The sequence below is a fragment of the Phyllopteryx taeniolatus genome, chromosome 18, assembly GCF_024500385.1.
Source record: "Phyllopteryx taeniolatus isolate TA_2022b chromosome 18, UOR_Ptae_1.2, whole genome shotgun sequence".
NCBI classification, from domain to species: Eukaryota; Metazoa; Chordata; class Actinopteri; order Syngnathiformes; family Syngnathidae; genus Phyllopteryx; species Phyllopteryx taeniolatus.
In genome coordinates this window covers 2296711-2313912 of record NC_084519.1, presented here as the reverse complement: position 1 = coordinate 2313912, position 17202 = coordinate 2296711, and the positions used below count along the sequence as shown (strand labels likewise).

Genomic DNA, 17202 nt, shown 5'->3' with positions numbered 1-17202 from the left:
TCACGGAGTTGTTCTGAAGCCACTCCTTCATTATTTTAGCTGTGTGCTTGGGGTCATTGTCTTGTTGGAAGGTGAACCTTCGGCCCAGTCTAAGGTCCTGAGCACTCTGGAGAAGGTTTTCGTCCAGGATATCCCTGTACTTGGCTGCATTCATCTTTCCTTCGATTGCAACCAGTCCTGTCCCCGCAGCTGTAAAACACCACCACGACATGATGCTGCCACCACCATGCTTCAATGTTGGGGCTGTATTGGACAGGAGATGAGCAGTGCCTGGTTTTCCCCACACATGCCGCTTAGAGTTAAGGCCAAAAAGTTCTATATTGGGCTCATCAGACCAGATAATCTATTATTTCACACCATCTTGGAGTCCTGTAGGTGTTTTTTAGAAAACTCCCTGCAGGCTCATGTGTCTTGCACTGAGGAGAGGCTTTCGTCGAGCCACTCTGCCATAAAGCCCCGACTGGTGGAGGGTTGCAGTGATAGTTGACTTTCTAGGACTTTCTCCCATCTCTCGACTGCCTCTCTGGACCTCAGCCACAGTGATCTTCGGGTTCTTCTTTACCTCTCTCACCAAGGCTCTCTCCCCCCGATTGCTCAGTTTGGCCAGATGGCCAGCTCTAGGAAGGGTTCTGGTAGTCCCAAATGTCTTCCATTTAAGGATTATTGAGGCCACAGTTCTCTTCGGAACCTTACGTGCAGCAGAGATTTTTTTGTAACCTTGGCCAGATCTGTGCCTTGCCACAATTCTGTCTCTGAGCTCTTCAGGCAGTTCCTTTGACCTCATGATTCTCATTTGCTCTGACATGCACTGTGAGCTGTAAGGTCTTATTTCCTAATCAAGTCCAATCAGTATAATCAAACACAGCTGGACTCCAATGAAGGTGTAGAACCATCTCAAGGATGATCAAAAGAAATGGACAGCACCCGAGTTAAATATGAGTGTCACAGCAAAGGGTCTGAATAGTTATGACTGTGTGATATCAGTTTTTCTTTTTTAATAAATCTGCAAAAATTTCAACAATTCAGTTTTTTCCTGTCACTATGGGGTGCTGTGTGTACATTAACCCTAGAACACTAACATTAAAATTAGTAACATCATCACTAACTAATTTTAACCGATATAATCCATCCATCCACTTTCTGAGCCGTTTATCCTCACAAGGGTCGCGGGAGTGCTGGAGCCTATCCCAGCTAACTTCAGGCAGGACGCGGAGTACACCCCGAACTGGTCGGCAGCCAATCGCAGGGCACATATAAGCAAACAACCTCTTCGTCTTACCTCTTCAATTTTCACTCACATTCACATCTACGGGCAATTTAGAGTCTTCAATTAACCTACTATGCATGTTTTTTGGATGTGGGAGGAAACCGGAGTGACCGGAGAAAACCCACACATGGGCGGGGAGAACATGCAAACTCCACACAGGCGGGGAGTTGAATCCCGCTCCTCAGAACTGTGAGGCAAGGCTCTAACCAGTCGATCAACGTGCCTAACTGATATAGCCCTGATAAAATACAGTTTTCATCAATTTATGTAAAAGTGCAACACTCCTATGCCAAATTGTAGTAATTTTCCTGAATTTCCCAATATACAATATCACATAAAAAAAAAAGGTAGCATGGGGGACCCTTTAAAAAAGCAGCAAAAGTATTGAAAAATGAGGTACCGTAATTTCCCGTGTAAAATGCTCACCCATGTATAATACGCACCCCCAAAGTTGACCTCAAAATTCTGGAAAACTCTTCTACCTATGTATAATGCATGTTTATAATGCATGATTTTGCTTCTACCCATATGATCAAACGAAGTATTTCTGTATTTTATATATATGCAGTCATACGTACCCCTGTCATATTGGAATGAAAGTGTAGGCTACACCTTTTTCATAACCACTATGTGGCGGTGGCATATTAGAATGAACACGTACACCTTTCTCATAACCTCTAGGTGGCGATGGCATAGTAGAATGAAAGTGTACACCTTTATCATAACCTCTAGGTAGCATATTGGAATGAAAGTGCACAACTTTTTCATAACCATTAGATGGTGGCATACATTTATAAAATGTTATTCATTTTCCACTAAACCTATGTATAATGCGCACTATTGACTTTTGACAATTTCTGGGGGGGGGGGAGGGGGCATTATACACAAGAAATTACTGTGCATATTTATGCACAACCATTACTTCTAGCACTAGTTTGCTAGGCTACATAATGTTTTGTTGCCTGCTTGCGAGCCGTATCATATTAAAAGTATGTGAACATACCTCAAGCAAGCCTTAAATGAACGTAATCTCCCGAGCACTGGTGACCACCGCCACGTTTTCCCCCATTTTCTTTTTATAATCCACGCGTTGCAATGTCGTCGCCATGGTAACAAGTGTATCCAGTCGCGTTTGAGTTGACAAGATGAGGCCCAGTGATCGTAAAAGACTGGATGTGGTATTATCGGAATACAAGATTTTATTGCATTAGTCTGACATAGTGCAATCGTAAAAGACCAAATTTATCTTGTTGTCTGATCCACGCATTACATCGTCTGTCTCAGACGTGTTGTCCGTCCCACACCGCTGATGTTTTTTTTTTTTTTAAACAACTTTATTGGTTGTCAGATATTTACAGTTGTATGTCAAAAGACACGCCCCAAGGCTAAAAATAAACTCGCTTTTGAATTCAAATATACTGTACACGATGGCGACACGGAGCAAATGTCTTTTGCGGAGCATCGGCGAATTATGATTTTAAAGTCGATCAGCATAAAATGCTAATTATCGGCCGATACCGATCAGGCCGAGCAGATGGGTGTAAAGTCTACAAACATCGGGTAAATTCCACCCGTAAAATATGTTACTTTCTATCACTAACGTCGTGTGAAAATCCCCCGAACCAATGCCTCTTGAAAAAAACATAGATGGGAGGAGGGAAACAAGCATACCATTATGAGATCAGTGAGCAGCCTGTAGCTACCCCAGGACCCATGTAACTCAGACAGCAGCAACACAATGAAAATCACCTAACGTTCGTGTTCTAGGCTTAATGAGGAAAAAAAATAACTTTAATGATTTTAGCAAATGGCTGAAATATAACAAGTGGAAATTTTAAGGCGGTCTGAATACTTAACGTACCCACTTGTAGACTGTGCCTATAAAAACTGCCGATATTAGCCATTCGAACTGAGGACTCTGCATCTTTTTGCACAATTGTTGTTTGTTGTTGTTTTCTGTTAATGTCTTTATGTCTCCAAAGTGTTCTGTAAATTGACTGTCTGTTGTACTAGAGCGGCTCCAACTACCGGAGACAAATTCCTTGTGTGTTTTGGACATACTTGGCAAATAAAGATGATTCTGATTCTGATCTGATTCTGAACAAGCTCCATGATCATTTGTCAAACATTTAATCGATTTCCTCATGTCCAAATTAGTGTTCACTTTTTAGGGACGACACCCGCATGATCACAACAGTCCTAACAGTAATCTTAAAGTACTGTAATCAACTTTGAGAACCCCTACAACACTTGCCGAACCTGTTTTGTGACTACTACCGTCAAGCATAAATAGTCAATTAAGATTTCAGTGTATATACTGCGTGCAGCTGAAATCAGTATTTAACACGGCACCATTTTTCTCACTATACTTCCAAAGGTGCTATTGACCTGAACATTTCAAAGATGTTGGGAACAACCCAAGTAATCCATACATACAAAAAGTGGAACAAATAAGATCAGAAATTAAGTCGTGTGTAAAAATTTTAAATGACATGGGGAAAAAGTATTGAACACATGAAGAAAGGGAGGTGCAAAAAGGAATGGAAAGCCAAGACAACACCTAAAATCTTTCAATAATCAAACAGCAATCCAGCCCCTTGTCAGTGCAAATAAATATCAGCTGGTTCAGTCCTAATTGATGGCCTACAAAAAGGTCTCATTGCCAAGGTGTGAGTAAAGACACATCTCAGGATGGGTAAGAGCAGAGGGCTGTCTCAAGACCATCGCAAACTAATTGTTGCAAAACATAAGATGCAGCTGTCATTCCAAACAAGGGCTTTAGTACAAAGTATTAAATAAATACCAGTTGCCATGTTCAATACTTTTTCCCTGTGCCATTACACATCATTACACACATCTTAATTTCTGAGTTTATTTGTTCTGCTTTCTTTTTGTATGTATGGATTACTTGGGTTGTTCCCAACATCAGTTTTCATGTCAATAGCACCTTTGGAAATATACTTAATGAGAAAAATGGTGACGTGTTAAATACTTATTTCAGACACTGTATGGGTTACCATCTGGTTTTCAAGGGACCACAATGATCAGATCAAAACTTCACAAGAATTAAATGCAACATGCAGCTGTCGATCATATACAATTCATAATTGTCTATTTGGTTATGGCCATTATCTGGCTCGTTGTAATGTTTCCTTATCACAGTCACCACCACCAACTGCATCATAAGAAGGTAAAAACTTTCCATGCTCAATAAATGTATATCGTAATCCCTCGCTATATTGCAGTTCACCTATTGCGGATTCAGCGTACTGCGGATTTTCCATTCATCCATTTTCCGTACTACTTATCCTAATCCTGATAATTTCCCCTATCACAGGATTTCTTTATATATTTTTGGGTTGTGGTAAAATAAGCATTTTCTAGCCTAAAACAAAAAAAATTTTTTAATTAAAACATTTTACTTGGAATAAAATACCTGTACAGTACAGTACAAAAGCTCAGTTGTGTTGATCGCTGAGATTTCCGAGTGTCTTTAAATGTATCGCTTCTCCGTGTGTGCGGGGCTGGGTGGGTGAGTTTGTTGATGCGGTACATCGCACAGTAATCGTATTTTGTTACTCTATCAATAAATCTGAGATAAAGACACGTGTCCTCATGTATAATTGGAAGATGTAACAATACTTTACGTCAAGCCCTACAATGCCGTCCACACAAGCTACCTGGCGGCTGGCAGTTACCTGCAGAGGTAGATGGGAGCAGTAGCAGCTATCTACAGTAGCATTAAAGACGGAACTTCAACCTGTTGAATGGAGGGAGAAGGTTTGTGCCTGTCTGCAGCCATTATGGCATACATGCATCTTCAGTCTGGTACATAAAGAAGGACAAAAATAATATCAGCGTGACAGCTGAAATGGTCTTCCCAGTTCTGCAGTATAATCGGCATCAACTTCAATGGTGGGTACCTTTATTTTATAATGTTAATTTTATGTATGTTTAAGAGTATGATATATTAATAAGAGTATAGGAAAGTACCTTTATTTTATATTTTGGTGTTAATATTATGTATGTTTAAGAGTATGAAACATTTTTATGAGGATAGGAAATGTTTATGAGTATGGTAGAGGTTAAAAACATGGCTGCTATATCGCAGAATTCACCTATTTCGGGAGTGGCCCAGAACCTAAACCCCGTGATGAGGGATCATTGCATATTTGTGTTTGAAGAGCAGAAGATGGACAAAAATAAAGCTTTCAAGATAATAATCTGCTCAGTAATAATAATAGCTCAACACGACCTGGCCCCACAATACCGGTCAGATCCAATTCATCACTACACTACACCTGCTGGCGACTTATTTAAGTCTCCTCACTGTCCCTCACACCATCAGACGAACCTTCGGGGAAAGAGCCTTCAGCTTCGCAGCACCTACGCTGTGGAACTCTCTTCCCAAGGAGATTCGGCAGGCACCAACAATGGAGTTTCAAATTTGCACTGTAACGGCACTTGTTCACCCAGGCCTTTGGCACCTAGTTTTGTTTCGTTGTTGTTGATTGTTTATAGATTGTGTCTTTGTCATCTACTTGCTGTGATTGTCTTTGTTTAAGTAAAGCTTCCTTGGGTTTCATGAAAGGGGCTAAAATAGATAAATGTCTTATCATCATCATTGTACAAATCCATTGCAGTTTGTCACAAACTAATATGCTTACACAATTAAGATGTGCTATACTGTCAAGAGGTTAAAGACACCAAAAGCTACGGCTACAGTCTAAACAGGCTAAGTTACCAGTTGTAAAGGGACCCTCTGCGATGAAAAAAGATCCAACAGTGATGGCAACAGCTGCTGCAAACTTGAAGAACCAAAACCTGCAAAAGAAAAAGAATTTGAAAATTGCCCGGACTACTCTATATGTCCCAAATCCTGAAACTATTGAAGTGCTATTCTGATAAATTTGAAGTAGAGAAGACTCTAGACAGATGATAATCATAGTCAATCACAGGACACATAGAGACATTCACAATCTCACATTCAAACCTATTGGCAATTTATAGTCTTCACTTAACCTAACACATGAGGTGTGACACAAAAGATACATTTCAAACCAAAACTACGGGTTTTCCTGTTCAATGTGAGCCAGATGATCAACCACCACGGCAACAGAGATCCCGTAGCATTTGCTTCATTCTAGGGCTGCAATGAATCAATAAAATGGATAATTAAAAATGTCTTTATTGATTTGCTATGTTGTGCTATTATCTCATCAGTCACCCACTTCATTTGGTGCGTCTAGTTTTACAGTCAACTTCAACTGGAGTATCAAACTGCTGAAGGCAAGCAAAGGTGGACTCTTTTTGATGCATCGTCTCATTTTCGAGGTCTTTTCAACACATACAAATAATAGTGTTGTGAAATAAGGCTAAATTGAAGACACTGCATGTATGTATGAGTCAGGAGCGAGGCAGGACAGATTGTGTTTAGACATGGATGAATAACCGGTCCTTTTTAGGGTAACTGAACATTTTTGAGTATCTGTATATGCGCTACAGTTTTTCCTTTTGATTATTTATCATTTATTGTTCTGAAAGCTAAGGTCCCTTTTAAACACAAAATACCTATTTTAAAAAAAACTGTAATTGGCAGACATTGTACCTTATAACAGTTGTATGGTTCTGTGTGTTGGTCAATGGCCTCTTGTAAACCTATTTCACAGCAACCTTTTTGTATTTTGTAATTATCAACACTATTCATAATTTATTAATGTTCATGCAGCAACCTGTTTGTGCACTCATTCGACTCGATAACAGACTGCAAGGGACAGCAAGAGGGGGGTACTTCCACCGTGAGCACCACGCCGTCAGCATCTCACTCGCCTTCTACACCACCTACTGCCCCTTCATCACCCCCCCACTGCACCTGATGAGCCCATGCAAATTGGTAACACACGTCTAGATCCCCAGGAACGTCAGCGGCTGTGCATTTATTGCGGTCAATCAGTTCACTTCATTGCCACATGCCCCCTGCGGCCAAAAGACCAGGGGCCTCATGTACAAAAGGTGCGTACGCACAAAAACGTGGCGTCAGTTCTTTTTCACGGCAAAGTTCAGATGTATCAAGAGTGAAATGACCGTGGAAATGTGCGGTGCCTCACGCCAACTGCATGGCTGGCGTACGCACGTTTCTGCAGATTTTGGTGCTTCGGCGACACTTAGAGGTGATGCTGGGAAACTGTTCTCATAAATCTGCACAACAGAGAGACATGAATAATTAGCACTGATGAACAATTCATGCCCAGCAGCATTTGATTTGAACAATGCAATTGAGGCAAGGACTGAGAATTTATTTGTTAACCAGTGTATTTAATGAACCACTGATATTTGTGAGGACACCTATTAATTGATCAAGGTGATCATTTATGCCGCCTATTGCCCTCACAATCGCTTCGTGACTCCAGCACATGCACTGAAAAAAAGAGTCCTTTGAACATGTACATCGGTTGCACATGATTAAAATGTTTTTAAATTGACATAATTTACCCTCTTCTCCAAAAAAAACATTTTCTTTTGTCAGTGTGCGTGCCCTCTCCTGTGTATTAAAATAATAAATTGAGTAATCAAAAAGGAGTCAAAGTTTTTGATATCCTCTTTGATATGCTGATGTGCTTCTTTACAAATACCACACATACAGCATTTACGCATGAACCTATCTCACAGGGCTGAGTGTAGGTTACTGTATGAACACATTTGTTATTAGTTCTAAAAATACATGGTATTAACCTTGTGGGGTGATCATAGTCAGCCACATGTCCTCCCATTACCCCTGAGAGAGCAGCGTCACCCATGATCGGAGCGATTCTCTCCTCGGCGCCGGTTCTTCCGCCTTTTTTTTGGCCACGCTTTGGCGGTGGGCAGCTGTCCTCCGCTTCACATCCACCTTAATGTCTGACCACTTCTTTTTTAGTTCAGCGTGTGCGAGCTATTCTGTCTCCACAGCATTGGCAGCCGCACACGCGCTGTCCCATTCACTTCTCTTTCGCGTGTTGTTAACGCCGTAGGACAGCGTGTCAAAGAGGATTTTCTTGCAGGCCTCCACTTCATTGAGCAACTTCACATTCAGAAAAAATATTTTTCTTCATTAGCTTGCTCATTTTCTTTTTTTTCTGATCATCTCAGGTGCAGGGTTCATAAAAATATGATTTGCATATTCAAATGTGGGCGTGGACAGGGAGGAGTCGGCTACTCCAACGTGCGCTCATTTCCACGTTGATTGGGATGTACAAAGGAAATGTGCTTGGATTCATGAGTACGCAGAGTTTCATACATCTGAATATTATTGTGAGTACGACGTTTTCTGGATTTGAGCGTACACCATGTTTTAGGAGGAAATCTAGTCTTTGTACATGAGGCCCCAGGTTTGCCACGATCCGAGAGCACCGTGGTGAGCCAATCCGCCATTTCCTCTAGCCCTCCCTCCTGTATGACCGCTCCTGCTTGCATTCTAGGTTCCACTCACGACACACCCATAGTTGCCCTTGTAGATTCCGGTGCAGACGATAATTTTACTAACGAAGGTGTAGCTCCAACTCCCTCTCCAACCACTCTCGTCTCCCAAAAAAGTCACAGCCCTGGATGGCCAAGTCATATCCTCTGTCACCTACCAAACAGTGGCATTCACCTTACTTATTTCTGGGAATCACTGCAAAAACATTTCTCATTTTGTTATCCCTTCCCCTGTGACCCCATTAGTCGTCGGTATTCCTTGGCTCAAGAAACATAACCCTGCCATAGACTGGACACGCTTATCCATCACTGGATGGAGCCCTCACTGCCATTCTCACTGCCTGCTCTCTGCTATACCGCCCTCTGGAAACCCACCACCATCTGCCACGCCAGTTGACCTCTCCCGAGTACCTGAAGAATATCATGACCTCTCTCAGTAAAGACCTGGCCATTTTCTCTTGGAAAAACTAGGAAATGCGAGCGGTCTGCTTGCACTTCCTCATTGGCTGACAACGCCGGCCGCACACAGACAGCAGGCGAGGGAAACACATAAAAATGCAATATCCTACTGTGCAAGCGCTTGAACGGAACAAGGGTAAAAGTGATGAGGAGTGCCCTTTTCATTGCTATTTCAAACAGTCAACACATCAGCAAATTCCTGGTTTGAGTTATTATTGCCAAAGTTATTATTGTTGTTTTTTTATACATGACTGCAGTTCCAATACATTGTGCATCTTGAGTAAAAGATGTGTGTTTAACACATTTTCAGTAGCAGACCCTGCATTATTTGTGCGTGAGCACTGGCTGAGGATGTGTAAAAAACAAATATGAACATATTGATGAATCACAGATGTGTGTGTTAAACGTGCATATGAAACAATTTAAGCACTAATCTTTGCAGAGACACGGTTGGTAAATAAGGCCAACTGCCCTGAGCATCCGACAGTTCCTAGCCGAAAATAACATTGCCCCTTGCTGGAGCAACTTCCCTATGCCATCAGGATGGCCGTGACGAGGGAGCTGTGGAGGATCGCTGAATAATTCATCCATAAGTGCATAAAGGTGTGGCAGAGAAGTCTGGAAACTGTGTTAGACTCCCGGGGGATAAGGGGGCAACGTGTAGTTTGGATTTGAAATATATCTTTTGTGACACCTGTCCTGGAATTCTGACACACCTCATACATGCTTATTCCTGTGTCTGGTCTCACCCATTATGCAGTGCAGCTCGGGGGTCTTTGCTGCTCTTGACTTTGATCATAAGCAGCGAAAAGAGAAGGAAAAACATGGCCATGCCGAAGCAAACGCGGTACACAGCCTTGTAGCCGACCAGCACGTCACAGTTCACATGACCCTGCATGCCAGGAATAGATGAACCCGTTCCTCCCTCACAGAATCCTGGAATCTAAAGGAATACATGGACAAAGATATTAAGAGTTGTAATATTTTTTCACATCACTGTACATCATCATACACAGTCAAAACATATATGCTCTATATGCAAGTACATAAACATACATACAGCGGTTTGCGACGGAATTCCTTTCCTACAGCGGCAAAGTCAGAACACGCCTTCAACACCAACAAAGTTCTTACTTATGACGTCATATTCTTCTGCCGCTGCACAAACTAGTTCACCATATCAGACGTTTGTGTGGTAAGATACTTCAAGAACGCAGATGACAACACTTTTAGGAGACTACAAATTATGCTCTGCAAAATGGATAAACTCCTTGGGACCGCCCAAGAGGCTTGCGGTGGCAGCCGCCGACTGGCAAGCACTGAGTTTCACAACCCCCGCCGCCCGCTTCACCCCACAAGTGTACTGAGTTGTGTTTCTTTGATAGTCTGGAATAGTTGATAATTAGGTGTTCATATTCTGTTCGTGTTTTGTATTTTACAGTGAAATGTGCTCATAATAGCTTTTTTGTTGTTATGAGCCCAAACTGTGATCTGTGACCCCTTTAAAGTGACATTTGCAGATAATAACCCACTTTTCCCATGTTGAACTAATTTTCAGTTGTTCATTTGTTGTACTAATAAAACTGTGTTGCAGGTAACTCCATGCATCTGTGTCAGTTTTGTCATATTTTGTTTGTTTCTATGCTATTTTTCACCCACTTGTTATGTCATTAATGCTGACTTGCTTTTCAGTACGGCAGTCATTCATGTTTAACACGAGCAGTCACGTAACGGCTGCATGAGCTGCATTCAGCTCCACTTCTGTGTTTATTTATTTCTGTAAAATAAAACAGATTACAAGAAGAATTAACTATTGCACTGGACTGCTTTAGTTCACACATAATGACTCATTTGTTGTTTATTTTGTTTTGTAATATGGGATTTATTGTTAATGTTGTTACTCTAGTCGTTATTCTAAAAATTGTTAGATTTGAGTAAAAAAAATGCCATCAATAAAAGTATGTGTTTTACAAAAGTATTAGATTTTTAAAAAAATAAAAAAATCCTCACAATTGTAAAATGTAATTATCAAGTATCAGTGAGTACTCAAATCTAGGTACTTGTACTTGGTCTGAAAAAAGTGGTATAGGTGCATCCCTATTTGAATTTTATTTTCCCAGGTGCCTGCGTATTTGTAACAGAGTTGTGCCCAAAAAAGCTAAATATGTGACATAAAATATCTCACAAAACATGTACCATTGATGGTTGTCATGGAAGGATACATTTTATGATGGTTTATTACCAGTTTTTCTTGAAAACAAAAAATATATACATAAAATGGTGAGTTTTTCAAACATGTTAGTGCCTCAAATAAATATGTTGAAGCCTAAATTGTCCTGTCATTCAGGAATGACCACAATATACAGATGCATGCACACGCTACCTTCTTCAAATGTTCCTCCATGCCCGGCATCAGCATGATGCAGGCGACGCCCACTCCCAGCAGAAGGAAGAAGGCATATATGAGGCGAGTCACCGTCGAGTTGTTGCCACTGGGACAACAGCGACACAGCAGACAGGGGGCGCTGCCGCACAGACACGGGATCTGCGCAGACCGAGGAGAAAATAGGTCACTTCCAACTCGGTTACGCCATAAATCAAATGTCAGCGAAGCGAGAAGGTCCCAATGTAACTGCATATCAGCCCTGAGATCAAATGTTGCAGACTACCGCGATAATTACTGGACTCTTGTTGAGCAAGGGCTAACCTCATAGCATCCTGCTCTGTTGACATCATCGTCAATGCGTGATTAGCAAAATGGAAGCCAGACATTGTTTTGGACTAACACGGCATTACAAGGGTCCACGCTGTCGTTATTACAATTAAGAGTTTATAAAATAAAATAAATCGACGTGTCTTGTGTTGGCCTTAGTTCATGAACGTAGAACGACACGGGCTAATTAATATACAAATAACACACCAGTCTTTAAAATTATGATGAACCTTTACACCCTGTACGTAACAAAAATCACCACATTTGAAATACTGTCGATGTGCGTCACTGTACAAATCACACGGCCTTTGGTTTTGTTATTGCGCAGTCACGCTCCCAAGTGAAAAGACACAAAAGCTATTGACACGCAGAACTCTGTTCCACATCAACCGTCGATTAAAAAAAACAACGTGTGTTACGTACCCAACTCGCCATGGAGCACAACCCCAGAACGGCTCCCATGATGCTTGACGTTTACTTATTTTCCACTTGGGATCGGAGATGGCCGCGAATCTCTAAGACAGAAGATGGATGCTTTGACTATATTGTCGTCTGACTACTCTTCTTTTTGCTCGGTGTTGTTCAAGAGTTGTGCACATTACTGCCCTCTACAGGTGTACATTATCACTCTATTTTTTTCCCAGTTGTCCATTTTCTATAGCCCAGTTAACTAATTTTCATTCAAGGGCCGCATCCACCCAATTTGATCTCAGACCAGTGTGTCCTTGGCCTAAGATCTAAATAACAACTGTTAAATTTTTCCTCCATTGTTTTGGTGCAAAAAAATGCAAGAACAGTCTCAAAATACTGTAATTTATTGATTATTATCTTGTTGCAAATCTTGTAAATCATAAGAGCAATTTGAAATTTCTGAACAAAAAATTTCAACAGTACAGTATTATCAATCAGTTTTAAAACTCTGTTTAAAACTCTGTTTTAAAACTGATTCATAATATTGTTGAAATTGTATTTCATCTACATGTGCAACCGACAGCTACGTCACAGTGGCTCTACAAACTGTATGTACCTTTTTATAAAACATAAAATATCCTCAAATCCTTTCACATTTCCATTTCAAATGCTCGCATACATGCTTGTGAAAAAAAATAAAAATCTTGGGAGATTTATTTTAAGATAGATCGATAGATAGATAGATAGATAGATAGATAGATAGATTATAGATAGCTAAATTTTGACAAATAGTTTTAGACTTATAACTATAGATAAACACAGATAGAGAGATAGAAAGATAGAATGTATCTATCTATAATCGAATAGATCAAGATATATAGAATGTATCTATCTATATTTATGTCTATTTTTCAAAATTTATCAGTCTATAAGTGATGAAGTGAGTGATTAAACGTACTTTTCAGAGGACAAATTCCAGCCTAATTTCTCCATTAAAAATCACTATTTCTTGAATTAATTCACTATTTCGTTTTATGTTATATTTTAGTTTCTCAAAAAGGGATTTTTTTTTATTTGATATGTGCTGCAATAATCAAAATAATACATATTTTAAATATGAAATACATTTCCCCCTGACTGTGTCCAGTGTGCCGTTCATCTCTATAATTCAAGTTTTGGAATTGAACTACCTAATTAAAGATTTACACTATTCACGTGTGAGCATGATTGACATGAACTTGTGAATGCCAGTGATGTGTGCGAGAATGTGATTGACATGCTTGAGTGAACGCATTTGAGTAGTGGTAATGAGAGCAAGACGCGTGCGTATGAGAGCATTTGAGTTGTGTAAATGAGAGCATTAGAGTTGTGTAAATGAGAGCATTTGAGTACTGTAAATGAGACCATTGGAGTAGTGTAAATGAGAGCATTTGAGTACTGTAAATGAGAACATTTGACTAGTGTAAATGAGAGCATTTGAGTTGTGTAAATAAGAGCATTTGAGTAGTCAATGAGAGCATTTGAGTAGTGTTAATGAGAGCAAGGCTCGTGCATATGAGAGTGTTTGAGTAGTCCTTATGAGAGCCTTTCAGTAGTTTGTGTGAATGTGAAAGCATTTGAATAGTAAGTGTGAGAGCTAAGGCGGCATGGTGAGAAACTGTTTAGAGCGTTTGCCTCACAGTTCTGAGGACCGGGGTTCAATCCCCGACCCCCCGTGGAGTTTGCATGTTCTTCCAGTGCCTGCGTGGGTTTTCTCCGGGAACACCAGTTTCCTCCCACATCCCAAAAACATGTATAGTAGGTTAATTGACAACTCTAAATTGCCCGTAGGTGTGAATGTGAGTGCGGATGGTTGTTTGTTTGTATGTGCCCTGCGATTGGCTGGCAACCAGTTCAGGGTGTACCCCGCCTCCTGCCCGATGATAGCTGGGATAGGCTCCAGCATGACCGCGACCCTAGTGCGGAGAAGCGGCTCAGAAAATGGATGGATGGATAGATTATGTGAGAGCTAATCCTGAATAATGTCCCTAACGGCCCATCATACTTATTTGCCTTAGTTCTCTGAACTTGACTATGTTGCACACATCACCTGATCTTTGATATTTGCACATTCAATTAATACTTTTTGTACTGCATATACCATAGCTTTATTTAGCTTTTTATATTGATGTTATTTGTACTGTCTTTTGTAGCACCCTTGAGTACCGTAATTTCAATCGTCTGTATGTGTTACACGATTTTGAAGAATTGACAATAAAATCACCTTGTACCTTGTACCATTCATTACTGTTGAAAAAGTAATGAACTATTTATCTACTTTCTTGAAGTAATACACCGAATTACATTTGATTACTTCTCATAATTTGGAATGACACTTGGATGTGTCCTCTAACAATGGATTAAAACCAGAGATCATTATTTTGGAATTCCCCACATATTTGTTCGTTCACAAATATTAAACTGATAGCAAAACATGATGAAATGTAAATACATACTTAAAATGTGTTGCATTATACATGTGTACAGCATGTTGAAAACAAAAGTCAATATTCTTTTATGTGTTCAAAAGTGTAACTGCCTTTTCAAAATATCCGACAAACTATTGCACCACAAGGTGGCGCGTCGATTTGGAAAACTATGTCATGTTTGAGTTAATAGCAGAATGGCAGATGACCTGAGATAACCAATCACAAGTGTCAGCTTTAGAAGGAGGAAGTCCATCCATCCATTTTCTGAGCCGCTTCTCCTCACTAGGGTCGCGGGCGTGCTGGATCCTATCCCAGCTGTCATCGGGCAGGAGGCGGGTTACACCCTGAACTGGTTGCCAGCCAATCGCAGGGCACATACAAACAAACAACCATTTGCACTCACAGTCACACCTACGGGCAATTTAGAGTCTCCAATTAATGCATGTTTTTGGGATGTGGGAGGAAACCGGAGTGCCCGGAGAAAACCCACGCAGGCACGGGGAGAAAGAAGGAGGAAGTGATATGAAAAAAATAAAATAAAATCGAAGCTTTTGCAAAGCAAAGCAAATGTATTTATATAGCACATTTCATACACAGGGTAACTCAATGTGCTTTACATGATTGAAAGCATTTAAAAACAAAGAAAAAAAAAACACTTATCAACATTTAAAACAAAGAGAAAAATAAAAGTACAATTAAAACAACATACATTGCAAGAAATATTTAAAAGTGGAAATGCTTTAAAAAGCATGAGGAAAAAAATAAGAGTTTTTAACTTGGATTTTTAACCTGACGTCACATCTGTTGGCAACTTCTTCCATTTGTGTGCAGCATCATAGCTAAATTCTGCTTCAAAATGTTTGCTTTGGACTCTGTCCTCCAGTATTTGGCTTGAGTCTGTAGATCTCAGAACCCTACTGGGTTTATATTCCATTCGGATTTCTTTCATGTATTCAGGACCGAAACCATTTAGTGACTTATAGACCAGTAGCAGAACTTTAAAATCTATTATAAATCTGCCTGGGAGCCAGTGTAGAGACTTTAGAATTGGAGTAATATGCTCCGACCTCTTTGTTCTGGTCTGAAGCTGAGCTGCAGCAGTCTGAATGAACTGCAGCTTTTGAATGCTCTTTTGGGGGAGTCCAGTCAGAAGTCCATTACAATACTCAAGTCTACTTGAGATAAAAGCATGGATGAGCTTCTCCTGGTCTGCTTGGCACATGCAAGCCTTCACTCTGAAAATGTTCTTCAGATGGTAGAAGGCAGTTTTAGTAATTGATTTGATATGACTGTTGAAAGTCAGGTGGGAATCTATCAGAACACCAAGGTTTCGGACTGGGTCTTTGGTTTTTAAAGAAAGCGACTCCAGGTATTTAGTAACAGCAATCCTCTTTTCTTTATTGCCAAAAACAATTGTCTCAGTTTGGATGTGGCTTAATTGAAGAAAAGTTTGGCTCATCCAGTTATTCATCTGTTTTAGACAGTGACACAACGCGTCAATTGAACTGTAGTCATCTGGAGACACTGCTAGATATAGCTGTGTGTCATCAAATTAAAGTTCTGATATAGCTGTGTGTCATCAAATTAAAGTTCTGAAGAATTTGACCCAAGGGTAACAAATAAAGGCTGAACAGGAGGGGTCCAAGAACTGACCCTTGAGCGACCCCATAGGTCATTGCCATTCGATGAGATTGAACACTTCTAATGGTTACAAAATAAGTCCTTTCCTCGAGGTAGGACCTGAACTATTTAAGGACTGTTCTGTTTAGTCCTACCCACGTTTCCAACTTGTTCAGCACTATATTATGATCTACTATACCAAAAGCCGCATTGAGATCCAACAAGACCAGAACTGACACCTTTCCCGGGTCAGTATTCAACCTTATATCATTTAGCACTTTGATAAGAGCAGATTCTGGACTGTGATGAGTTTGGAAACCTGATTGAAATTTGTCAAAAAGTCAATTTAAGTTCAAGAAATTGCTGAGTTGATTAAAAATAACTTTCTCAACAATCTTGGCTATGAAAGGGAGATTTGAGATGACTCTATAGCTTGCTAACATGGAAGCGTCCAGTGTTTTATTTTTTAGAAAAGGCTGAATTGCAGTACTTTAGGAGCTTTAGGAGACTCATCTGACTGCAGTGAGCAATTGATTATTTTCTGCAAATCAGCTAGCACAGACTTCGCACAGACTTTGAAAAAGTCAGATGGTATTGAGTCAAGCCAGTTCGTTGATGGTTTCAGCTGCTGGACCATCTTCTCGACAGTTTGTTGGTCAACTATCAAATTCTGACATCGTAATAGTTTTTTCTGCGTGGCTTCAGATGGAGTATCGTTTTATCATTTTGCTGATTTTCTTATTTAACCTGATGGATTGTATTTTTTCACAAAAATAAGCCAATTCATTGCATTTATCAGCTGTTAGGAG

The 17202-nt window shown here is 40.3% G+C and overlaps 1 protein-coding gene across 1 annotated transcript in view; it reads right to left on the bottom strand.

Annotated features, from left to right (window-relative positions):
- serinc1 (serine incorporator 1) overlaps window positions 1-12478 on the bottom strand; it is a 29026-nt gene extending 16548 nt beyond the window's left edge. The window contains exons 1-4 of the mRNA XM_061753717.1: window positions 12318-12478; window positions 11565-11726; window positions 9931-10124; window positions 6012-6091 (exon numbers count right to left, since the gene is read on the bottom strand). Coding sequence (XP_061609701.1) covers window positions 6012-6091; window positions 9931-10124; window positions 11565-11726; window positions 12318-12356 — 475 coding nt within the window. The 5' untranslated portion in view covers window positions 12357-12478. The remainder of the gene's footprint in view (window positions 1-6011; window positions 6092-9930; window positions 10125-11564; window positions 11727-12317) is intronic.
- Between the last annotated feature and the right edge of the window lie 4724 nt (window positions 12479-17202).